The following is a 24,495-nucleotide window of genomic DNA, read 5'->3' as shown; positions in this document are numbered from 1 at the left end:
AGTAATTTACTGTTTAAATCAACGATTTTTGGTCAAAAAACGGTTTTGAGTTAAATGGAACCGGTCAGGTTTTTTCCAGTCCGACTCCGATTATGAAAACATTGCTCAAAACTTCAAAAGTCACAACTCAGTGATTCACAGCTTTCTTTACTATTTTAATAAACGAGACTCAGCGTGGTCCTCAAGAGCGTCTAAACACCAAAATTCTTTCCACCGTATGACCCATTTGAACAAAAGTGAACAAAAGCGTTCTCTGCAAGCACAGAACTATTTACTAGTTTTCTAAAAGCAAGCGAGAGGAATCCTGACCACATCCACGCAACTTGATTACTTGACTGCCCCCCTCTTTTGCCCCAAATTCCAAAGGCATCCCCATTTTCTGCCTAAAAATGTAACTCCTGAACAATACAACACATTTTTTAAATTTGATATGTCAGAAATACCCATTTCTTTAACAAACATGGCTATGAACCACAACTGCAAATCTTGAGAGTTTATATTCCTTTATTGTCCTGGTAACATTATTTATTTATTTATTTTATTTATTTTTGGGTGGGTGGGGGGGGGGTGAGTGGGAGATTAGTGAAGGGTTCACATTGTTGATCCTAAGCAAGCATTATCTGTGGAGGGAAGGGACTATCCTAAATTTCTAAGCAAACTAACTATTTTAGACTCAAATCATGGTCATGGGTACTTGCCACGTGGAAAAGGTTAATATAAAAGAAAAGGATGCTGATGGCTAATTGGCTATAGGCTACACTTGCCACGTGGAAAAGGGTAATATACAGAACCACATGAACCCATTTTGAGTTGCCATCCAGAAGTCAGAAGGTCAAAGAATTTTGTATAAACAGAATCTGTATCCAGTTTGTTCTAGATCACTTACCTGACCTACATTCTAATTCTGCTTCTAGATTATTAATTTAAATTTGATTATTGTGGCAGTTTTATATATGCGTTAAAGGAGAGGTTATTTGTGTCATTTAAATACTAAACGGTTAACATGAAACCATCTCCTCCCAAACTTTCCCTTTTGCTTTCTTTCCTTAGACTCAAAGTTTCCTCCTCTTCCTCTTCTTCATCTGCTTCTGCTTCATTGGCTTCTAGATTCCTTTCTGCAAGAAACCGATTTCAAGAGAAAGAAAACCTTATCTCTGTTCTTCAATGGAGGATGTAGACTCTCACTACAGACCCCAACGACAGAGTTCTGAGGTAGGACCTTCAACTCCAATTGCAGCAAGTAAGTTCTACGCTCATTTCCTGTATAAAGCTGTTCTTGTCGCAATTTTGCTTATTGTTGTTCCACTTTTCCCGTCTCAAGCTCCCGAATTTATCAATCAAACTATACTGACCAGAAGCTGGGAGCTTCTCCATCTTCTCTTTGTTGGTATTGCCGTCTGTTACGGCCTATTTAGTCGACGAAATGTCGAAACAGAGAAGGAAAGCCAGACAAAAATAGATAGTGCTCAAAGTTACGTCTCTAGAATTCTTCAGGTTTCTTCAGTTTTTGATGATGAGGTTGAAAGCCCATGTGGGTCTGATGAGAACAAGATCCAAACCTGGAACTCTCAGCACTTTCATGGGGAACCCGTCGTTGTTGTTGAGCAAGAAACCCCTGCTCTTGATGAGCAGAAAAGTACCATCAGTACTATTAGTAATAAACCACTTCTTCTGCCTGTTCGAAGCTTGAAATCCCGGGTTTCACACCGAGATGCTCTTGAATCCACCGTTGAACCTCATGGTTTATCGTCGGCTTCGCTCAGCAGGTCCAATTCTGGTTCAAAGAGTTCTAATAAAACCAGAAATGGGGAGTTGGGTGGTTTGGATCCTCTAGATTTGGAGGAGAAATTGAAGGAAAGTGTTGTGCTGCCATCCCCAATTCCTTGGCGTTCTAGGTCGGGAAGAATGGAAATGAAGGAAGAAACAGGTGCTATGACCCCTCCTCTGTATTCTCTCCCTCCTTCAGTTGACGAATCTGAATTGGATCCGCTCGAGTCACGGTCCTTCCAATCCCAAACGTCTTGGTCATCTCGACCCAGTTCAACGACTTCCTCGCCGAAGAAGCTGTCTCCTGTTCCTTCACTTTCGCCAGAACTGCGAGGCAAGAGTGTGGAAGAAATGGTGAAGAAGAAGAGTTTTTACAAATCTTCTCCCCCTCCCGCCCCACCACCGCCACCTCCATTCTATCGAAAATCTGCATTCTTGTCATCGAATTCTAGCTCAGCAAGCGATGGGTCTTCTTATGGGAAGAGGGACGTGAGGAGAAGCATGGAAGACGAATTGAAGGATTTTAATAGGAAGAGGATGGAGGATATGCGGAGCAGAAGCAACTTGGGGTCTGGCAGTTTCAAGTCTGATGGTAGGCCAAGAAGTAATATTGAAAGATCATCATCAATGGGAAGATCGGTTAGAACAATTAAAGCAGGCGAACCAGTTTTGGAGGCAAGGAAAGCTCGAGAAAGCAATGAAGAACGAATGGATGACAAGTTTGTAAAAAGAAAGGTGGGAGGGCCGGAGCAACTTCCAGTTATCACTGAAAAACCAAAGCCACCACTGTCCAAATATCAAATAGAGGAGAGTAAAGAATTTCTGGACAAGGTTACTGTGGAATCTGATGAAGACTCTGATGGTGAGGCTGACGACTACGAAGAAAGCTTTGCCGATGAAGAAGTTGCCTCCAACACTGGCACTGAGGCTGTGGGCGATCCAAATGAAGTGGACAAGAAGGCTGCCGAGTTCATAGCCAAATTCAGAGAGCAGATTAGGCTTCAGAGGATTGAATCCATCAAGAGATCAACAGGGCAAGCCAGTAGTAGAAGCTCGTCAAGGTAAACTTGAAGCTTCTTCTGCCCTATAAAATTCAAAACAATATATCAATTTGAAATTTATGTTTTTCTTCCACTTTTCCCTTCTCTTTTATGTTCATATTTGCCACTTGGGTATCAAGTTAATTTTGAAATTCATAGCCATGAAGATGATATGCGAAGATGATCTACATGGGTTTACAATCTCTGTAACCAGCGTCTAGATTGGAGAAGTATCGCTACTGTTATTTATTTTCATTCTGGTTGGTTATAGCGGGTTGATGGCTTTTGATCTTTTGAGCTGCTGTACTTGAACAGTTGAACCGCACATCTTTTTAAAGAATGTGAGTTCTTATTCAGTTGCCTGCAACCCCTTTAAGAACCAAACTCCTTTACCTTTGTTATACATTTCAGAATTCAGAGTCTCTGGACGGAACTTGGATTACTGATCAGTGATCATGAAATATTTTTCTTCCCTTTCTTTTCTTTTTCTTTTATTTTGTGGTGTTATGGGCAGTTGGAATGAATTAGAACTTTCTACAATAGATTGGGCTAATGTCGTTGGTGTGGGCCTCTTATTTCTTTTGATGAGTGAGTGCCCCATCCGCTATCGAAAATTGAGCAATGGTAAGAATTCAAGATTTTTTTTGTAAGCCTTATACAAATTTATTGTACACCATAAGTCCGGAGTATTGCATCAATCGAGTTTGTCTTTTTTTTTTTTTTTTACTTTTTCGTAGATGAATCTATGATTATTAATGTGAGTTGTGGTGAAATCGGATTGGTTCTCACATAACCCTCTATGGAATGACATTCCCAATGCGTGGCGAGATGGTCCTGTCTCAATCGAGTGGTGGCTCAATTGGTATATTAGTTGGGTTGTTTCAACAAATTCATCTCCTCTCGTATAACCTTATACCATTCTTCTTGTGCTTTTATTACCGTGAATTTCTTAGAAGCTTTTAGGTTTATCTACATCTAAAAGCATTATATACTCGATTGGTGGGTATCTTCTTGATGGTTGCGTTTTGTAGTTGACATTCTTAAGTAAATGAGGGAGCCAATCCTCCTATTCATCCTCATCCACATCTTTATTGGGAACATTTTTATCATTTTTTAAATTTATATCTTGTTGTTGTACATCTCCCTCATCATTTCTATACATCAAGGGAGGAGAAAATGGATCTAAATCTACAAATTTACCATTTCTACTTGAGGCTTCTCAAATTTTTCATCAAGAAAGATCAAATCTTTGCTTCTAAGGATCTTCTTGTTCACTAAATCCCAGAACTTCTAACCAAAATTTGCATTTGTATAGCCCAAGAAAATACATTGCTTGGTTTTGCCATCAAGCTTAGACTACTCATCCTTAGATATATGCAAAAAAGCTCTACAACCAAACGCCTTGAGATGATCGTAGAAAAATGTCACTTGCTATCTATACTTTCAGCAATATTACCATTCAAGGGAACTAATGGAGATTAATTCACCAAATACACTACTATATGTATAATTTTTCCCTAATAGCATATTGACAACTTTCCTTGTGACAATATATATATGTAATTCTCTCTAAAATGGTGTGGTTCATTCTCTTAGCTACACTATTTTTTTTAAGGACTCTTAGGGACTGATTACCATGCTGAATGTCATGGTTCTTATAATAATTCTGAAATTGATTTCATATTCATCACTATTGTTAGTACATATGCACTTGAGAGTAGGGTGGCAATTTTTCACTCAATCCGCTGAACCCACCCAATATCTAACCCACCCAACACGCCCATTTACTTGGTGGGTTGTGTGGTCAACCCATCACCCAACCCTGCCCATTTAAATGGGTTGGGTTGTGGATAACCATTGGGTTAACCATTACATAAGTATTAATTCCTTAGCATTTTTTTTAATTTTCTTCCTTTGAATTAAATAATTTATAATTAATGCATTAATTTTCTATTAATTATTGACTAAATTTAGTTTTATCTTGAATCAACACACTTCACCCAACATAAATCCATATCAATTTGACTCGAGTTCGGACCAGTTCAATGCGGTCTGACCTGATCCAGTATATATTGATTTGGGTCAACTTGAATCTGAAATAGACCCCGGGCGGGATGGTTCGGTACCGCTTGCTCTGTTCGGTTTGGTTTGTCTGGCCCAACCAGTATTCACACAGACTGACCCAACTCGATACAAGCCGATCCAAGTCAAACCGAAGCTAAAACAGTTTTGGGCGGGATGTCCGCGTGTTTTTCCCAACCAGTATTCACATGGACCGACCTGACCCAATACAAGTCGATCCAAGTCAACCCGAATCTAAAACGTTTTTGGGCAGGATGGTTCGGTGTCCGCGTGTTTTGCCTAGTCTGGATCATCCGGTCCACTAATATCCACACAACCCGACCCGAATTCGGATCAACCCGATTTACTTACGTTGACCCACTAGTTCGGTCCCAAACCTATGCACAAACTTGATATGGTTTGGTCCAAGTCAATCCACCATTATTTGAACCAGTCCAATCCGGTCTGACCAGATTGATCCAGATCTAAACGGTTCAACCACCCTTGATGAGATTAGCTTGAAGATAATCCAATTAGATAATTCAAGTTGGTTTGATCGGTTTGAACCTAAGTGGTTCGATCAAACCCGAAATCCAAACATAGTCAAATGGCTTCGCCGCTTATGTAAAAATAACATGCAAGTAATGTGATTTGAACATTCACCGCCTGTGTAAATAGTAACTACAATTATCACCAAGCTATGACCAACTTATTTGTTAAGAGAGAGTTAGTTTATTTTTTAAGTCCATAAGTATAAGATTAATGGGTTTGGGCGGGTTGGATTGGGTTAAAGCGGGTTTGGGTTAAACCCAACCCATTTAATTTTATATAACAGGGTCATTAATGGGTTGGCAGGTTAGATGGGTTGGTTTGTAGCTCAACCCAAACCAAACCCAACCCAACCCGCCCAATTGCCACCACTACTTAAGATGTTTATTTGTCTCTCTTTCAACCATAGAATGAAAAATTTTAAAGACATCAAACACTTAATCCTTAGATTTCAAAGCATAAGCCTATACTTTTCTACTAGCATCATTTGGGAAAGTAACAAACTAAGATGCACCACCAAGAGTCTTAGCTTTCATAGGCCTACAAAACATCAGAATGAATCAATGAATTAATTTTAAAATGCGCATTCTTTTATGAGGATAACTTTGAAATGAAACTTTATTTTGTTTACTACATGGTTTTCAAAATCGGACTAGACCGGACAGATCGGAAAAACTGGGAACCGGTCAGGTGACCGGTTTCGTTTTTCCCCAAAACCAGGATTTCTCAAAAAAACGTTGATTTTGGTCAACAAACCGTTGACCTGGGCAGTTATCCGTTCAAACTGTTTTGACCATTTTTTATTTTTTAATTATTTTTTAATTTTTTTGTCATAATGGACCAACCGTTCGGTTTGAATGGCCGGACCGTTCAACCCGGTAATTGGACCCCTGGCTAGTTCGGTCTCCGGGTTGGTTTTAAAAACCATGGTTTACTATGTAAACAATGAATGCATGTATTAAAATGCATACCTTTCGTACTAGTTGAAAGATTTTTCTTTAAAAGAATTTGCATCCCCTTCTTACTCATGTAGCCCAACTCTCTATGCCATAAGTATGTTGGAATTTCCTTTTTTCATAGTATTACTTCACCTTTGCATATATAATATATATGGTAAAGAATGCAACACCTCTTGCCTTTTTCTACCACAATATACCCCCTTGGATAGTTTCCATTTTCATTATCAAATTGGTCATTGAAACAATATTCGTCTAGTTTCCTATCTGAAATCAAATTCAAGTAAAGATTTGGAATATGTCTGACATCCTTGATAACTAGTTTGTAGGTTGCATTAGTCTTAAGATAAATATCACCCATTCCCATAATTTTGGAAGTTCCACTATTTCTCATTCTCGTAACACCAAAATCGCTTGCACTGTTGGAGGTAAAATATTCCTTATGAGGGGTAGAACGATAGGAAAAACATGTATCAACAATATAATTTGTGTTATGGCATGCTAAATTGATGCAAGACTCTTCACGACCTATAAGAACAATAGCTCCACTTATAACTGTAATGGTGTTTCTCTTTCTTAATATTTTTCTTGAGTTCCCCACACTTACTTTGTAATGGTCTTATTTCTTACAATGAAAGAATGTGATGTCTTTCCTTGACTTTGATTTACTTTGACTTATACCCCGAGTTTCTGTAAGAAGAGCATTGGGTTTTGGATTCAGTGATTTTTTTTTCTAATTTCCTTATTAAGCAAACTACCTCTTAGCATATTTATTGTCACTAGTCCATCAGGTCCAAAGTTACTAAGAAATACCACAAGTGTCTTCCAACTTTTTAGCAATGAACTAAGCAATAATAGAGTTTGAAGCTTATCATCCAATACCATTTTCATTGAAGTCAATTGATTTATAATGTCTTGCATTTGATTAAAGTATTTGGTGATGGAGGTACATTCATTGTACTTCGAATTTACAAGGTTTTTAATCAAGAAAGCCTTATTATAAGTGGTCTTTTCATATAACTCTTCCAACTTGTTCCAAAGTGAAACAATATATAGTTTCATTAGTTACAAGGTAATAAAACAATCATCTAACCATTGTCTAATAAAAGCAACCACTTTCAAGTCAAGGAATTATCAATCATCATTGGACATATCTTTCAACTTGCCATTATAACCTTTCATATGTGCATATAAGTCTCTAGAAAACAATAAATCCTTGACTTTTGTTTTTTAGAGAAACCAATTCATTTCATTTAACAAAATCATTCTAATTGAACTTCCTTTCATGATTTACATAAGAGCTAAGTTCTTTAATACATTTAGTTGGGAATAAATTCCTATATTTTCCTTGTATAAACTAAAGAGATTTAACAACAAATGTCAAGCACATAGTAATAAAGGGGAACAATCAAATACAAAATAAACAATAGTAGAGAACACCAAGATTTACATGAAAAACCTCTTAATGTGAGGGTAAAAACCATGAAACCAAAGTTCGAAATTTTCATTATCAACAATTATAATGGGTACAATGTTTTTTTTTAATCTAGTTACAACTAGATGATGAACATCAATAAAAATTCTAGATTACAACAACAAACATCATCAACAAATATTGATAGAAAACATGAAATTTTTCACTAAGAGTGGATGCATAATAGTAAAGCAATAAAAGAGCTTGCGCTTTTAGCACTTTTTGTCTTTTATCACTTTATCTTTTATTTGTCTTTATTAATTGTGTCAGTACATGTAGATCACCGTCAAAGAGCTTGCAATGTGAACCGTAATGATATAGAAGTAACCGCCACAATATTTATGGTGAAGTTTGTTACCAATGCCAAAGGCAGTATAACCACATTGCTAGTAACTGAAATCGCAGGGCCCCATGACCTAACAAACCATATGGGACCTCTGATGGCGCCTGTGATGAGCTCACTAACCTCTTTATTAACATAGGTATCATTTAGAATAAGCGATTACAAAAATACAATATGCGATGTCACTAACAAACATAAGTGGCACAACCAACGATTGATGCGCTATCACAATCTATCAAAACTCTTGGATTAACCTAACATAGTGGGGTGCCTCTCAGGTAGCAATGGTGCCAGTCTATTTGCACTTTGCAATACTACATATTCATTATTAGGCATTTGCACAAAAGAGACACCACCCCACATGATTGATTACATTTAATCTCTTAAACAGGTTGTATCTGTACCTAAAAATTCTGATCCCAAGAAGATTTTTATGGACATGTGGCAAAATCCTAACAACTCTATCCGTTATGTGCTTAAAAAATCATAACGACCTTTCTAGGATAGGATGTTTCTTCTCGTCATTTTCCTATCTCCCTTTATAGCCTTATCTCTTCGTTCATAAATAGGAGAGGCCTAAAGCCCTCCATACGAGATCATCTCAAGAGCCCTAACTTCCCAGCCTTCAATCTCCTTCTTAACTTAACCTTACCAACACCCCCTACTTCCCTTATTTCTTTGGTCATCCTCTGTCTTTTAGGGAGACCCCTTCTATAGCCTTACCATCCAAATTATAAATAAATCCCACCGCATAAGGAGCAAACCCTAACAAAACCTATATTGGCAATAGTCGGTTTCAACAAAGATTATGAGGCTCCATGAAATAAAAAAGCAATCAATATGTACCTTCTAGGGCATCAATTAGATGAGGTGGTCAGAACTATCCTTTCGCCAAAGCAAATTACAATAGCTGCATCCAAAACTTCTAAACAAAGATTCATGGTTATTAAATACTTTGTAAAAAGTTAAAAAAAAAGAAAAAAGAAAAAGAAAAATCTTGTTGGGACTTTACTTAAATGGGGAAGATGGTTAGAAAGAGGAATAAGATGAGTAAATAGTGGAATGAGAAGAGTAGTGTGTAAACTAAGAGGAATAAGAAGATGAGCAAGTAGCATGTAAATTGAGAACTATGAGGGGAAGTTGCCACAAAGATGCAACATACTAATCATTTATGTTCTTATTTTTACATTTGTTTTGGGAAGTTTCCTATTATGGAGAGATATCTAAGAGCTTTGCCACGTGGCCTAATGAGAAGACTAGATAGAGGGAACTGAAGAACATGAGAGGTTCAATGAGAAAGGATAGGAAAGGGAAAAGGAGAGAGAGTTTAAGTCGAAGACTAGAAGACTAGATATCCATTTGTAATTTTTTTTAGGGAAATTGTCAAAAACTCACCATGAGTTTTCAATATTTCTCTTAAATTCACCACAACTTTTCAAAATGTCTAAAACTCACCATGTCACTAACTTGATGTTAAAGAGACTAATGGCTGTTAATATATTACTATTTTAACCTTCATAGAAAAATATAAAATATATACATATATTTTAATATTTAGATATGAAAAAAAGGAAAAAAAGTTCAAAAAATATTTTCAAATATAAAATACATAAAAAAAGAAATTGCAAAAAAATAAAAAATTATAGAAATTTCACACCAAATAAAAAATTATTTTCAAATTATAAAAACTACAAAAATTGAAAAACAAAATCAGAAAATAAAAATTGTAGAAAAAAACAAAAAATTATAGAAAAACACAAAAATTGCAAATAAATAACAAAAAATACAGGAAATTTTATAGATAGTAGAAAATAAAAAATGTAAAAAAACAAAAATTAGAAAAAAACATTAGAAATTATAACAAAACACTAAAATGTAAAAAAAAAATTGAAAAATGAAAAAAACCCTTTTCCTCTAACTCACCATTCAAGGGTGATTTGGTCATAAAAATTGTTATTTATGCTGACATTGACACCTTTGTTAAGAAACATTAATGGTGCACTAACGGGAGGTGAACTTTGGAAAATAAAAACTTACTGACATGGTGAGTTTTAGAAGTTTTGAAAAGTTGTGATGAGTTTAAGAGAAATGCTGAAACCTCATGGTGAGTTTTAGACAAATTCCCTTTTATTTATGTGTATAGAATGAATGATTTTTTTTTTCTTTTGCTATCAAAGAAAAAAAAAGTAAAAATACCCCTTATCAAGGGAAATGCCAAATAAATTAAAAACGGTGCTCCCAACACCCATATGCACATAACCCAAAAGATGGTATAAATGGTTGAATTCAAAGTTGCCCAATCAAACATGATTTTGAACTTTTGGTATCATAAAGTTAAAATACCTACATGATACTTACATGTGAGCCTTTCAATTTGGGGTGCAATCAATCCAAGATGAGCCAAACTTCTGTATGTCTTGGCTCGGGTTGACTAAAATACTATAAACTTGAGTTCAAGTTTGAGTTCGATTCAAACTTTATTTCCTGGTTCAAGCTAGTTTGATTAAAGCTCAAGTTTGGCTTGAAAGGTAGGAAGTATTTGCACATTATACATAGAATATAAAATTATATTTTACATATAAATCTATTTTCATACTATGTTATATCTATCTATCTATCTATCTATCTATCTATTTGTATATGTTAATCGAGTTAGGCTTATGAGCTTGAACTTTAGAGTTAAACTTTTTATTAGTCAAGCTCGAATTTGAATAACTAATCAAGCTTAGCTTAAGATTTGAACTAGAGCCTAAACTATTTGATTAGAACTCAGCTCACTTGAAGCCCTATTGTCAATGATACATTAATACTCGAAACTCTATGACTCGATCCAACATCTGATCCAATTATCTTGAATTCAAATGATGTGTTTACGTATTCGGATCAAATTTGTATTTTGCAATATGCATCCGATTAATAGTTGGATTGAATTTGGATTTGACTGCATCCAATCCTATTAAAATCTGAATCTAATTATATTATAATATTTATTAGTTTTAATATAAAAATATATAATTATATTTAAAATTATATAAGCTATTTATTTATATTATATTATATATGAATTTATATATAGTAAATTCAACATGTATATATATATATATATATATATATATATATATATATATTAATTTATTATATATAAAAGTTGAAAATTAATTAATTTTTTTATTTTAAAAAATTAAAGCAAAATCAAATTAAATCCGAATCATACTTGAGTCTATTAGGATTTGAATTTGAATTTGAGGTCTTCAAATTCAATTAGATTTTAGATTTTAGATTGAATCCAGATGCAAGTTATCTGTTTGTAGCCCTACTTAGGTTTTGAGCCCAAACCTGAACCCATGGGCCTAAATTTATGTCAAAGGCCAACTAAAAGTGGGGCGATGAGCCTACCTGGCCCATGAACATGTATATTAATGATTAGTGAGAGTGATCTCACCTAGGGGTGCAACTTGGGCAAGCCCAGCTTGAGCCCAAACTGGTCCAACTCGGAATTTTACACGGGTTGCGCTTAGGCCCAAGAAGTTTGGTTTTTTTATTTTTCGGGCCGGGCTCGGGTCTAGCCATTAGGTAGCCTGAACCCAGCCCAATTATATGCACACGTATTCTATTTGTATATATATTTTGCATACAAATTTACATACATACATAAATATATGAATATATATTTGCATAAATATATTTATATATGTGTAATTTTAGAGTGGGTTCATTCACCAACCCGAGCCCCGCGCAAGCCCGAACCCAACCCGAGTGCATCAAATTACGGGGGGGCTGGGCTCAGGTTGGGAAAATTGGGCTTGACCTCGAGCTCTGGCCTTAAGCCCAAATTTTAGAGTCGGGTCTGGGTTGACCATAAACCCGACCCAACCCACCCAACTTGCACCCCAAATCTCACCCACCAAACCTAAAACGGATGTTTACAAAAAATCCAAAACCAAGAGAATCAAAATTCAAAATTATATTTTCCTTGCCATTTACAATGGGTAGGAAAAATGATTTTTTTTGTCTATAAATAAATTATAGGGAAAATTCCTAATTAGTACCTTTTACTTTGGGCTTAGTGCCATTTTAGTCCCCAAACTTTAAAACGCGACAATTCAATACCCAATCTTTCAAAATGTGTCAATCCAATACTCATCGTTAATCAATTGTTAAATGACATTTGAAAAGACACAAATGTCCTTTAAGTGTCATCTAATTTTCTTTATCAATCATCCACATACCGATAAAAAATGAACAGTCTCAAATCATTGCCTCTTCCATTCAAGAAAGTTGAGGTTACGTACTAGTGGGCATTCTAGTGACTCCAATTTTCTTAAATAAAAGATGCACTGATTTGAGATGTTACTTTTTTTTTCTTTTTTGTCAATATTTGAATAATTGATAAAGAAAATTAAATGATATTTGAAGAATATTTGTGTCTTTTCAAATAACATTCGAGCTTGACTTACATCAAAATTTGACAAAAGCAACCTTGAACCTACACGTCTAATCACAAATGACAGGCAGTAGATTGACAAGTTTTGAAAACTCCCTTAATAAATTATCGCATTTTATAATTCAGGGAACAAAGCCCAAATTAGTGGGTACTAATCTAAATTATAAAAGCGCTGAAAATAACAACTAAAATATATTAATGGGTAATAAGATTATGCTCTATTTGTCCTTGAAAGTAGACTAATTACTAATGTACCGTTACTACAATAAAACAAATTTGGATTGCTTAATGAGTGCTGCAGGGTAAAAATCCCTTTATTTTTCTACTATATATTGTTTTTCTACGTAACTGACTCATTGAGCAAACGTATATCTCTCGGCAGATTGGAATCCATACTTATTGGTCCCATCTGAAATCAATCCAACGGTTACAATCGTCTGGCATTTAAGTTGTAGCTCTAGAGTCGAGACGCACTGTCGTATCAGATCGAACGATGTTAGGAAACTGGAACACTATCAGAGTATCATCATGCTGACGTTTTTGGTTGCTGGACTGAGTTCTCTGATTCCGGCATCACCAGTCCAAGTGTCCAGGCCCAGGGGCCTTGTCTTTGTAATAACAGGAATCTGGAAAAGAATCGATTGGTAATATCGTAAATTAGAGTAAAGTTGATGGCGCTTTGCAGGCTAAATTCCCCCTATTTTTTGTAGAAATTAGTTAATTAATTTGGCTTTCCATTTCCAGGGTTTGTTGAGAGGAGAAGGGTAGAGACGAGAATCTGACGGAACAAGAAAACTAGAAATTTTTAAAGTCTGTGCATGGTTGATGGTTCGATTCGATCACGACAAGGACAGCTAAGGAATCGGCGAATCGCTTGCAGGAGAGGAATCGTCTTTGTTCGTCTCTGCGTGGATTTTCAGGTTCAGTCATGGTAGATCTTGTGCAATCCAGTGAAGAATATGTGTTTTTCTTCGGTTCGGTCTGTCTCTGAATAATCATCATAGTTCAATTTCTCTTATAAATTCTAAGGTCCAACCGCTGATCATGTTGTGCTCTTGGTTTGGTTGGAAGGACTGTAGAGATTTTTGTGGCTTTTAGTTTTGATTCCTTGAGTTTTTTTGAGCTACAGAAGATATCAACCTTGTTTGGTGTTGGTTGCCAGAAATTGAAGGGAAAAGGACTAGGGAGTTTCGAGAGAAAGAGGGAATTGAGTTAAGAATAAAGATGCGTAAGTTACTTTTTCCTGTATGATGGTTTCAGAATTTTGACCCACCAGATATACGTTTGGGTGGCAGACACTAAAGCAATTTGTGCTTCGTAAACGAGGTGTTTTCAATTTGGTTCACCTGTGGATTCCATCGGAGGCATGCATATTGAAGAATTGAAGAAAGTGGACCTGGAAAGTGGAGAAGAAGAGACGGTGTCTAATGTTTTCTGTAACGAGATTGCTGTATCAAGTGCAAAAAGAGCTTTAATTGGAGCAGGAGCTCGTGTTCTCTTCTACCCAACTCTTCTGTATAATGTTGTCCGGAATAAGATTCAGGCCGAGTTTCGATGGTGGGATGGAGTCGACGAGGTACATTTTACATCCACGCATCCTTTGACATATTTATTTTTTGAGTTCGCCTGAGTTTCTCCTATGCGGTTTTGGGTTATTTTTTATGCCAAGGAGACATCTTTGTTTTCGGGAGATCTCCAATTATCGCTTTTCCTTTGGATTTAGGCATTAGTTGTTGATTTATGTAAATTAAAAGAGGGAACAATACGCTATAGGAAAACACAATTAGAGCATCAGAAAACCGTAATCACTCGTCATGTCAATTGTGTAGGTCATTAGTAAGTTTGAAGATGACAAAACCTTTACCTTAATTCTAATACTCCTAAGTTGCCATTTTTTTAATAAGAGATGGCCCTAAAACGGCAATAGAGAGAGCTGTTATCTTAACCAATGAAGATGTCATGCTTGAGAAGGGAGCCAGATATTACTATTTTCCTTAATGTTTTTACTGATTAATATAGTAACAACCTTGACGAGACCCATTTATGGCTTTATGCATTCTCTGATTTTTTTGGTTGTAAATAAAAAAGAAAGTTTATTCAAGACAAAAGAAAAAAGGAGAACAATTACAAGGTGACAAGGTATCACCCGCAAAGAAAAAGAAAGAAAAGCTCAACACCCTCCAAACAAACGTTGAAAATTCACCTTTGAGCCCCTACCCATTCTTTTACAACCTTAAAACTCCACCCTAAACTCAATCACTCCCATTCTAAACTCACCCTCAATCACCCTAGATTCAAAAACCTTTATAAAATACCCCAATTAGATGACAGACGTAGGCAAATTCTTTTCAATTCCAAGAATGCTTTATGTGCAAATTCCTCCCCTCCCAGAAATCGCAGACCTAATATTTTGCTCACTTGAACCTCTGTTTCAATAATTTTTTTAGGATCAAACTCCCCTTCCACCTCCCTCACCTGGTCAACAACTACCTCATCACCTTCTACTCGGTCTCTATCATCTTTTCATCTTCTTCACTCCCGTCTAACATATTTTCTTCTCCTTGAGATTCTGGAATCATTTTTCCTTTGCTTTTCTTAATCTTCCTCCATTCTTTAAAAACTCAGCCATTCTTCTCATCACCTCTTTGAATTTTATTTTTGGCCTTCACTCCCTTTTTCTTGTAGGCCCTCATAAATCTATTACATGGCCCCGCCCCCAAGTGACCACCATCCTTTAGATGTTAGAAAACTTTAGTTACGTGAATTAAAAAGTCAGGTCATTTTGGGGCTGCATGCATGGCATTTTGGGATGTTACACTATCAGTCTCTCTACATATCAGCTGTAATTGGAAGTTGAAGAAATACCAAAAACAAAGTAAGTAGTGCAGCAGATCTCTTCTTGACGATAATTGTTTTCATATTACCTTTCAAAAAAAAAGTCTTCATAATTCTAGATTTCAGTCAGTAATATTGTGACAGAGATTCTCCATTTGTATGTTACGTTCTGATGTGTCTATTTTTATTATTTTATGTGGAGAGAGAATAAAATCAGAATGAATGAATATAAACCACTTCAGAAAGGATGGAGCCAGTTATGGCTTAAAAATTGTGGTTTTCACTTGATTTTAAACTTCAGTAGTCTTACGATCATTATTATTGAAAAAAGTTAGAGGAAAAAGGAAATTCTGTTAGTGATAAATGATGCCATGGTTCTCTTAAAATATTTTTAAGATAAAAATAAAATTATTAAAACTAAAAAGGAGAGAATACACGAAAGGTGACCAAAGGTCACCAGAGAGAAGAAATAAACCACCCTACACCCTACACCCATGACCCAACCACACCTGAAGCCACCCCCTTGACTATAACTCACTCCAAAAACACAAATTCTCCATGCCCAAGATCTGGAGACAATCACCAGACCATATAAAACCCATAAAACAACAATAAATAGCCTGCAAACCAACATCTAAAATGGGATCAACTAGACATCCTACTGCCAAAACACCAAAACCCAGACTCTGCTACAGCCCTACATCACTTCACAAGACTACAAGATAAACATGGCCCAACACTTAACTCCTTTCTTCAAATCCTTCAGCAACTTGAACAGGAGCCTCTCTACTTCTCTTAAGAGCTTTCTTTGTTTTCTTCACCTTCTTAATAGGGCTGGCCCCCAATAAACCCCCATTCAATATGGAAAAATTTTCGAAACCTAAACTATATGTTTTTTCCTGACTTTTGAAATGTCTTGCAGCATTTGGAATCCTATTCAAATCTTTTAAAACCTTATTGTTGTCATTGATCCTCTTTAACTCCAAGACTGCATTCTTCTCAAAAGTCAGGTCTGCAACCTTCTTCCACCTTCTTTGTCTATCTCCCCATCATCTCCTTCCCTCAATCTGTCAAAAGCATCTTCAACCATTTAACTAAAAACAGTCTCTCTCTCTCTCTCTCTCTCTCTCTCTCTCTCTCCTGATCATTATTTTGCTCCAATTCTTTAATCCACTATGGAATGGGTGATGCAGTGGAGTGTGAAACAAGCTGGTAATATTCCTGCTTAGGAACTATTCAGTGGGCTTGGCCACTTCAGAACTATTCAGTGGGCTTGGCCACTTCAGAACTATTGTTCTTTCTGAAACATGAGATGGCAATCCATCATTGTTGGCATAAATTTACAGAAATAACTGATTAATTTGTTGCCTCTACACCAGGACACTTTTGTTTATTGATAAGGATTATACCATGGACTATTTCGTGGTGGACTAGTCTAGATTGCAAGATTATGATTAACTAGTTATTGACTTGGTTATTTTTTTTCTTGTAGATGCAAAGTTCTAGAATGCTTATAGAGGCAGTTTGGTCCAAATTATTTCATTCCATGGTGTATCTGACCTTGTTTCCATTAAGATATTAGATGTTATTGAAACATGCATCCATGCAGCCATTTTGATGTAGTCCTTTTCTTGGGATGCTGCCTCCATGTTTTTCTAATTTATCAGTCACACAATAAGATAATATGCTCCTTTCTTTGATTGTTCATCTCAAAGAACCACTCAACCTAAAAGCTTAAGCTGTTAGATGAGGTTCTTGAATAGGTTAGTATTCTCTAACATGCTCCCTCACACAAAAGCCCATTGGGCTTGAAGCGTGAACAAGCACAGGCCCACCCATACCTTGTGCTGAAACTTATTTAATTATAGTCGAATCCTTAATTATAATGGGGGTAACGAGGATTGAACACTAGACCACTTGGTCAAAATGGCTCTGATACCATCTCAAAGAACCATTCAACCTAAAAGCTTAAGCTGTTAGATGAGTCCTTGAATAGGTTGATATTCTCTAACAGTTCATTTGCCATTCAAAGGGTTCCCTTGCAAGTTTAAGCTACTACAACATTTCTGCATCATCTGAATTCTGAAGACCTTTTAGATTTCTTTGCTATGTCCACCTTTTCTTTTTCTTTTAGGTGTTGCCATTTTGCTGGTTATGCATGTTGAATGAATAACTTCTTTTTCATTTTGCAAAACTAATAGTTTCTTCAGTGCCTTTAATGGCTGCCAAGTTTGAATCCTTCTAGTCACCAAGTTAATGGCACTGAGAAAAATTCTCCGCACCTAATCCTGTCCAATATGCATAGTTGCTGTTGTCCTCTGCATTTATAATGATCTGGCTTAGATTGTATTTTCCTTGATAGTCTGCCTTTGGACATTCTTTCAATATGAATCATGATGGCTATTATCCTGTAGTTAAGTAAATGGTTCTGCTTTGGGTTCAAGTAGATCAGTAGATGTGGTTCTGTTCTCGTTTCTTAGGTATTCTAAGGTGTTTTTTTTTGTTCAATAATTTAGATAGTCTGGGTTTTCCTATGTAAACATTTACTAGCTTTGCTGCAGTTCAGTTATATGGTTATATTCTGAAACTAATTATCTGGATCTGTAGTTTAAAGGAATCTTGGACTTAAATGACTTATGTTTTATATTCATGATTTTGAAAGTATTAGCCATTTCTAAATATGGTACTAATACACTCATTATCAGTTTATATTGTTAGGTGCTGTTCCATTTCCAACTGATGTTCCACGCTTGAAACAACTTGGAGTTCATGGAGTCATCACACTAAATGAGCCATATGAGACTTTGGTTCCCACATCATTATATCATGTGAGTATTTATTTCTGTTATTATCTTTCACTTCATTTTCAGTTTTTCACTTGATCTTTTTTGCTGCTAGTTTTTACTTGTTTAGTTCTGCCAAATATCAGGCTTCTTGTTCTTATTCCTGTATGAAAGACAAAGTTGTAATTGTAAGAGGGGAAAAAATATAGCTGAAACCTTTTAAGTCTGAAAACTTTACTGTCATGTCAGTACATTAGATTAACAATGTGCATTTTTCACTGCCTTCTGGATTACTGTAAATTTTGAAAAGACAAATGAATCATTCTAGAATTTATTCATATGGCAAATACTGATCTATTATTTGCTAATGAAACAAACTTTTTTGTTAGTTAACTTTTATTTAATGAATTGTTTTTATAAGATCTTAACTTATGTTGACTGCGAATGGCTTCCAACTTCTTTTGGTTAATGTTGAGAATGAGATGGACTGGATTGGTTAAAAGTTGTGGTGAGGGCATTTCTTATAACTTATAGTAGGAAGCTTCCTTTTATCTCATTTTCTTGGCATGAACCATAGAATTCTTAATCATTTGAATCACTTGCTTGTTTAATTTTATTTTCCATGTTTTCCAAAAGAGGAAAAAAGAGACCCTTCTTGTTATGTGAATGATACTTCGCAGATAGGTGACAATAGATTTGTTCTGAAGGCATCCCAATTCCCAATGTTTTGACAACACACAACCTGATATCTACATTTGTTGAAGTGGTTGACTGTTGAGTGCTAATGACTGCTTTTCCATTTCCAGGATTCATACTCATTTCAGCTTTCACAGTTTCTTTTTTCTGAGAATCTATTATTTATGCAGTTTTTCCCCCTTTTGTGCACATGGTGTTTTTACTTGATTGAGTATTTCTAAGAAGATGTCATGATGTATATGTAAAGGATTACTAGATTGAGTTTCAGAACGGAAGCTAAGAAGACAGTATTATTTTGACACCATCAGTCAACCCTTTTTCTTTTATCCTTTTAATTGTTTTTAATAAAGTTCATTTGTTTATTCACTTACGTTCTCTGTATATTTGTAGGATTATGGCATTGAGCATTTGGTGATTCCTACAAGGGATTACCTTTTTGCTCCATCATTTGGAGATATATGCCAAGCTGTAGACTTCATACATAGTAAGTGATCTTTTCAGTTTCCCTTCCTGTCCTGGAACATTATAAACTGAATGGCTTTTTTTTTTTTTTCTTTTTCCTTAGAATTGGTGTCTAAAGTGTCCTTAAGGTTGATGCTGTTTTCGCTTCCAGGCATCAGCCAAGATAGGAATATGACTGTTCCACAGGTCTAATTTATTAGCTTAACAACCTTGAGAATATCAGCAGTAAATCACTGATAGACCCATTGAAATTAAAAGCTCTCAATGATTATCTGTCTACACCATGATCTGCACTAGAACCAGCAAGAGTTTCAGACTAAACTTTTGAAAGGCCTCAAATTTTCTTTGCCTGTATACTACTCTCTATTTCCACCCTTTTAGTAAAAAATAAATCAATATTTATTGGGCAAATTTCTTAAATTACCCCCAAGGTTTAGGAAATTGGCTAACTATACTCCTACTGTTTCAGTTTTGTCTTAAAGTACCCTTACTGTTTCTAACAATTGTCGCCATCGTTAAATTGTAACAGAGACACGAAAAGTCGTTTTTACCCCTACATTAAGAAAGGGAGCCAAATAGTAAAATACTATTTTGACCCTATATTTAACACAACAGGCGTAGAGATGTTTCTGAGTAGAGAAGAACATACACCGCTGCTGGAGTGGAGAAGAACATTGTTGCCAGTGAGGTTATTCCGGGAACATTGAAGGAGACGGAAGATGCTGAACACAGAGAGAAAATCAGAGTGCTATATCCCACAGAAACTAGCTTGTGGCTCTGAACAGAGAGAAAGTGAGGGAAATTGGAGGACGCTGAATAGAGAGAAAAAATTGGAGATCTTAAACTTGTAAAAATCGGAGTGACGCTGGTGCAAGGGAGCAGAGTCTACATCTCTGCGAGAGAGCTAATGCAGAACCACCGAGGTCAGATGCGTGAGCGAGGTCATTAAGAATGAATGCCTCGTTGATGGTCATCGCCCTCGTTGATGCTCATGGAGCTTATACTGCTGCTCTGAGGTTGCAAAGGAGAGTTTCGGGCGTTTGTCTGCAGCCTCAGTGGGGAGGGCGCTGTTGGTAATGGCTTGTAAGGAGGTGGAATGGGTTGGGTTGCTTACATTTTCAGTTTTGTGGGTTTGTTGGGTAGAGATTCATTTACAGATCACCAGAAATGTTATATTTTCTTATCCTTTTCTTTCTGCAATATATCAGATCTTACTGCACGATCAGATGAGAGGAGGTCTATGGCAGCTTAGGCAGTCCATCACTCACCGCCTCGCTCAGACTGATAAGGAGATGGGGGTGCACTGTAGAGCCGCTAGTTGTGCCATAGCCGAGTGCAATCCATTTCTCTCCAGACAGTGGATGCAGAGAGTGTATGACCTGAAAGAAACAGCGTATGACCCGGCAAGGGAGATGGACAAACAGGGGATTTTGGGTCCAGGAGGTGGTCGAGAGGAAGGGGAGAATGAACAGTAGATCTCTTTGTGCGTAAGTGAAAAGGGCATTTCCGACCATTAAAGGGTATTTTGGGTATAATTTAACATTAAATCAAACACGTGAGGTTATGTGTAAATGGTCTGTGACGGAGAGTTAACGGAAAGGGAGTTGTGCAACAATTGTCAGAAACAGTAGGGGTATAGTTGGTCAATTTCCTAAACCTCAGGGGTAGTTTAAGAAATTTGCCCATACTTATTCCAAGGATTACAGAATAGGAAACCAAGATGGGTTTGCATACAACTTGAAATAGAAACCATTGCATTTTGTTTTTCATAGCTTCAAGAGGTGCCTGTGACGGACCAAGTTCGAATCTACTCCCAACAAGCCACTACAGCCGCACAGTAGGAAGATCTCTCTTGTCGTTCAAGGGGAGATGTTCCCAATGTGCAGCTGTAGTGTCTTATTGAGAGGTTTGTTGGTAGCAGATCCAGTTTCTGATGGAGCATTATGGAATTCTTTTGATCTCTGTCAAAAAAGGGAGGGAAAATATTTCGATTCTTCTTATTTTCATTCTGATTGCAAATCTATTTGACTCAATTTTGAATGCAATATTTTATTGGTAAAGTGTAACAATAAAAAAATAATCTTACTTGAGATTGGGGTTTATGAGATTGGAGAAGTATCTCTGCTTATTATTACCTATGCATATCATAGCTTGTACAGATTGGGCCTTGGCGATGGACTGTTTGTACCTTTTGGCTTTGATGTCCTTTGCATACCGTGTTACTACCTGCCTCTATTTAATGCGTTGTCTTTAAAATAAAAGGCACTCAAGTTGCTCCGTAGAATTGCCTGTTATAGTAATTTGATCCTTTTCCCTTGTGTCCTCATGAAGAGAATGCATCTTGTGGGAAAACAACATACGTTCACTGTAAAGCTGGTCGTGGACGCAGTACAACTATTGTCCTCTGTTACTTGGTCAGCACTATACCCAAGAATCAGGCACAATGAATTAATTGAAACTTTTTCAGACTAATATTTTATTTTATTTTGTTTATATACAGGTGGAACACAAACAGATGACTCCTGATGCTGCATACGAGTATGTGAGATCAATTAGGCGAAGGGTGCTTTTGGCATCCTCCCAGTGGCAGGTATTGGTTTTTAATTTAACCATCAACTCACCCTTTTAACTTTTTCTTTTAATGGAGTGTTCTGGAAATTTCAGAGAACTCAAATTATACCTAATATGATTATATCCTACAGGATTTTAAGACTGTCAAGACAACTATCCTGATGGGATACAATCACATTTGACTTTTATATGTAAGCCCTTGTTTCTGGATTTGCGATAGAACATGGAATTCGACAATTGATGGCCATTTTCTACATTTGTATTGGTTGGATGACCAATTCTTTCTACTGGAATAATGTGAGGCCGTGAAATGCAGGCTGTCCAGGAGTATTACCGACGCAAACACCAGGTTGGAAGATCCGGCTTCTGGGTGAAGGTGCCAATTGTGAAAACCCCAGGTTCCACAAACACCGGAGACGTTGTGACATTTGACGATGGGTCAGTTGTGATGATCACGGAGTCAGATGTGGAAGGCTATGAAGAAAATCGCGAGTCAAATGTAGTGGGCAACGGCAACGAGATATGGGCACAGCTGAGCCTGGCGTACAGGGTTCAATTTGCTAGTCAGGCAGCTTGGACGAGGCTTTCGTGTCTATGGCTGCGCTGCCATGCGCGGCAGCAGGTCTCAGCAGAGAAGCTCGGCAGGGAGAGCAGCTGCTCTGTGGGGGCTGATAAGTTGGGAGGGCTTGTAAACATTCATGTCTATTGAGATTTCAAGTTGGTGATGAAAGTTTACAGAGATACTATGAAGTTGTTTTCGCCTGCTCTATGCATTTCCAACAATGTATGAGTACCAACAACAGTGTATGCGTTTCCATAAGTAATCTAAGAAAAATGGAATCTAAGTAACGTATTGGTCATTGGTCACCACCATCCCAGCAAGTGTAGGCCCTTTTTTTGTCATCTCTCTCTCTCTCTCTTTCTCTGGTGGAATTGGTATCTATAATCTATGGTGCGTTTGCACTAGTATATGCATGGGAGTGCAAATTCTGGTTCATTTTTCCTCTTCAGGATTTACTTTGCTTCAAGCTTTGCTGCTTCAGATGTAGGCAAATAAACAAAGTAAAACCTGAAGAAAAAATAAACCAGAGTTTTCTCTTCTCATTTGCATTAACATACTTTTGTGCTGGTGCAAATGAAATTGTTTTGCAAACAAACCAAGCCTTAGGGAATGTATAAATTTGGTAGAGAAGTTAAGATACACATAAATTAAGATACAAGCCGATACATTAAGAAAACTCAAAATTCCCCAATACAGATCAATAAAACTAAATCTGAGTCTTAATTATTATAAATTTTGTATATACACATTTTTAATAGTTTATGTGAAGTCTGAACCATCAAAAGAACACCGAAGGTAGAAGGTATAGGTAAAGCTTAAATCACATGTTATTTTAGGGCTGTCAATGGATTGGGTCCGACCTGATGGGACTGAACCGATTCTATTGGCTCTGGTTCTGGGATTTAGACCGATGGATTAGTTTTGGTTCTTTTTTGGTCCCGATTATTATTGGGCCAGGACTGCTTTTATCCCATCTTGAACCAACACAAATCCGACCCAAGTCATATATAAAATGAATAGTATTTTCGGCATGTTTTTTATAATCAGGTCCAATGGGCCCAAGAACAGATCGGTTTGATTCTAGGTCTAAAACTATAAACCTTATGGGGTCTGATTTGGTTCCAGGACTTTGACATTTCTTGTTGATTAAGCACTGGTTCAACCCTGTCCTGACCCAGACCCGATCCGTTGAGAGCTCTATGTTATTTTAACAATTGTAATGGTATAACTCGGTGGCAATAATCCATACAATTTTTTACAGCATTAGCTAATGTGATAATTTATAAACTTTAAAAGAGGCAAATATGTTATATGTTTCGATTTGCAATAGTGATTATCAATTTGTAATGGTCGAGTACTCGAGTGGTATGGGTATGTAATAATTGAGCTCGGTTTGTAATGATTTAATATGGGCTTGTTAAAGTTTGTGATAGTTTTTGTATCGACGTGGACCGATACATTAACCGATATTGTTGTCATTTCACCTATGCTTCATGACTGATGCTCAACTATTACAGACAGTCACAAATCCATATTCAACTGTTACAAACCATGATCAGCTATTATGAATATATATTTAACAATTACAAATCCATATATACCTGTCTGTTTTGAATTTGAATTTGAATTTGAACTATCCATCAATTAACAGTTTGGCTGGAAGACTTAAAACACGTCACCTAAATAAATTTATCATTAAGCCGAGTTGCTTACTCCTCAAATTGTCATACCGACCAATCTTGCCTTACATCGGGAATATCTTTAGTATATTTGTATATGCATGTTATTATTCATGGGAGATGTTTTTAATACACAGTGAGTGAGATATGGTGAGAGGTGGGTATTAGGAGTATTTGGTGAAGACCAAATTTTGATGTATATTTAGTTGACAATAAGTTGTAAAAAGTACATCAATAAAAAAGAAGTTAATTTGCATTCAAGTGAGCTTTTGA

General features: G+C 36.5%; 2 protein-coding genes across 6 annotated transcripts; both read left to right on the top strand.

Annotated features, from left to right (window-relative positions):
• Nucleotides 1–869: 869 nt before the first annotated feature.
• On the top strand, nucleotides 870–3,280 carry LOC148848330 (uncharacterized). The gene has a single exon (XM_088950778.1). The coding sequence runs from the start codon at nucleotides 1,165–1,167 to the stop codon at nucleotides 2,830–2,832; it is 1,668 nt and encodes a 555-aa protein (XP_088806904.1). The 5' UTR covers nucleotides 870–1,164; the 3' UTR covers nucleotides 2,833–3,280.
• A 9,755-nt stretch (nucleotides 3,281–13,035) lies between these two features.
• Nucleotides 13,036–22,830, top strand: LOC148848329 (phosphatidylglycerophosphate phosphatase PTPMT2-like). 5 transcript variants are annotated; one of them, XM_088950774.1, is made up of 8 exons: nucleotides 13,036–13,278; nucleotides 13,379–13,554; nucleotides 13,797–14,210; nucleotides 18,175–18,297; nucleotides 19,339–19,432; nucleotides 21,742–21,824; nucleotides 21,911–22,000; nucleotides 22,298–22,830. In XM_088950774.1, exons 3-8 carry the CDS (start codon nucleotides 14,001–14,003, stop codon nucleotides 22,688–22,690), a joined length of 993 nt encoding a protein of 330 aa, XP_088806900.1. In that variant the 5' UTR covers nucleotides 13,036–13,278; nucleotides 13,379–13,554; nucleotides 13,797–14,000; the 3' UTR covers nucleotides 22,691–22,830. The 5 variants fall into 5 exon arrangements, with proteins under 5 accessions (XP_088806900.1, XP_088806899.1, XP_088806902.1 ...); XM_088950773.1 differs by lacking the exon at nucleotides 13,036–13,278 and having other exon boundaries at nucleotides 13,279–13,565; XM_088950776.1 differs by lacking the exon at nucleotides 13,036–13,278 and having other exon boundaries at nucleotides 13,350–13,554.
• Nucleotides 22,831–24,495: the final 1,665 nt, after the last annotated feature.

Source organism: Nelumbo lutea, chromosome 6, assembly GCF_056320005.1.
Source record: "Nelumbo lutea isolate HS-2025 chromosome 6, American lotus-T2T, whole genome shotgun sequence".
NCBI lineage: Eukaryota > Viridiplantae > Streptophyta > Magnoliopsida > Proteales > Nelumbonaceae > Nelumbo > Nelumbo lutea.
The sequence above is the reverse complement of the archived record's forward strand: the minus strand, read 5'-3'. Positions and strand labels throughout refer to the sequence as shown.

Coding starts and splice junctions, on each gene's coding strand:
- LOC148848330 (XM_088950778.1), top strand. CDS start 1,165: ATGGAGGATGTAGACTCTCACTACAGACCCCAACGACAGAGTTCTGAG.
- LOC148848329 (XM_088950774.1), top strand. CDS start 14,001: ATGCATATTGAAGAATTGAAGAAAGTGGACCTGGAAAGTGGAGAAGAA. Junction 18,298..19,338: donor TTCCCACATCATTATATCAT/GTGAGTATTTAT, acceptor GTATATTTGTAG/GATTATGGCATTGAGCATTT. Junction 21,825..21,910: donor CTATTGTCCTCTGTTACTTG/GTCAGCACTATA, acceptor GTTTATATACAG/GTGGAACACAAACAGATGAC.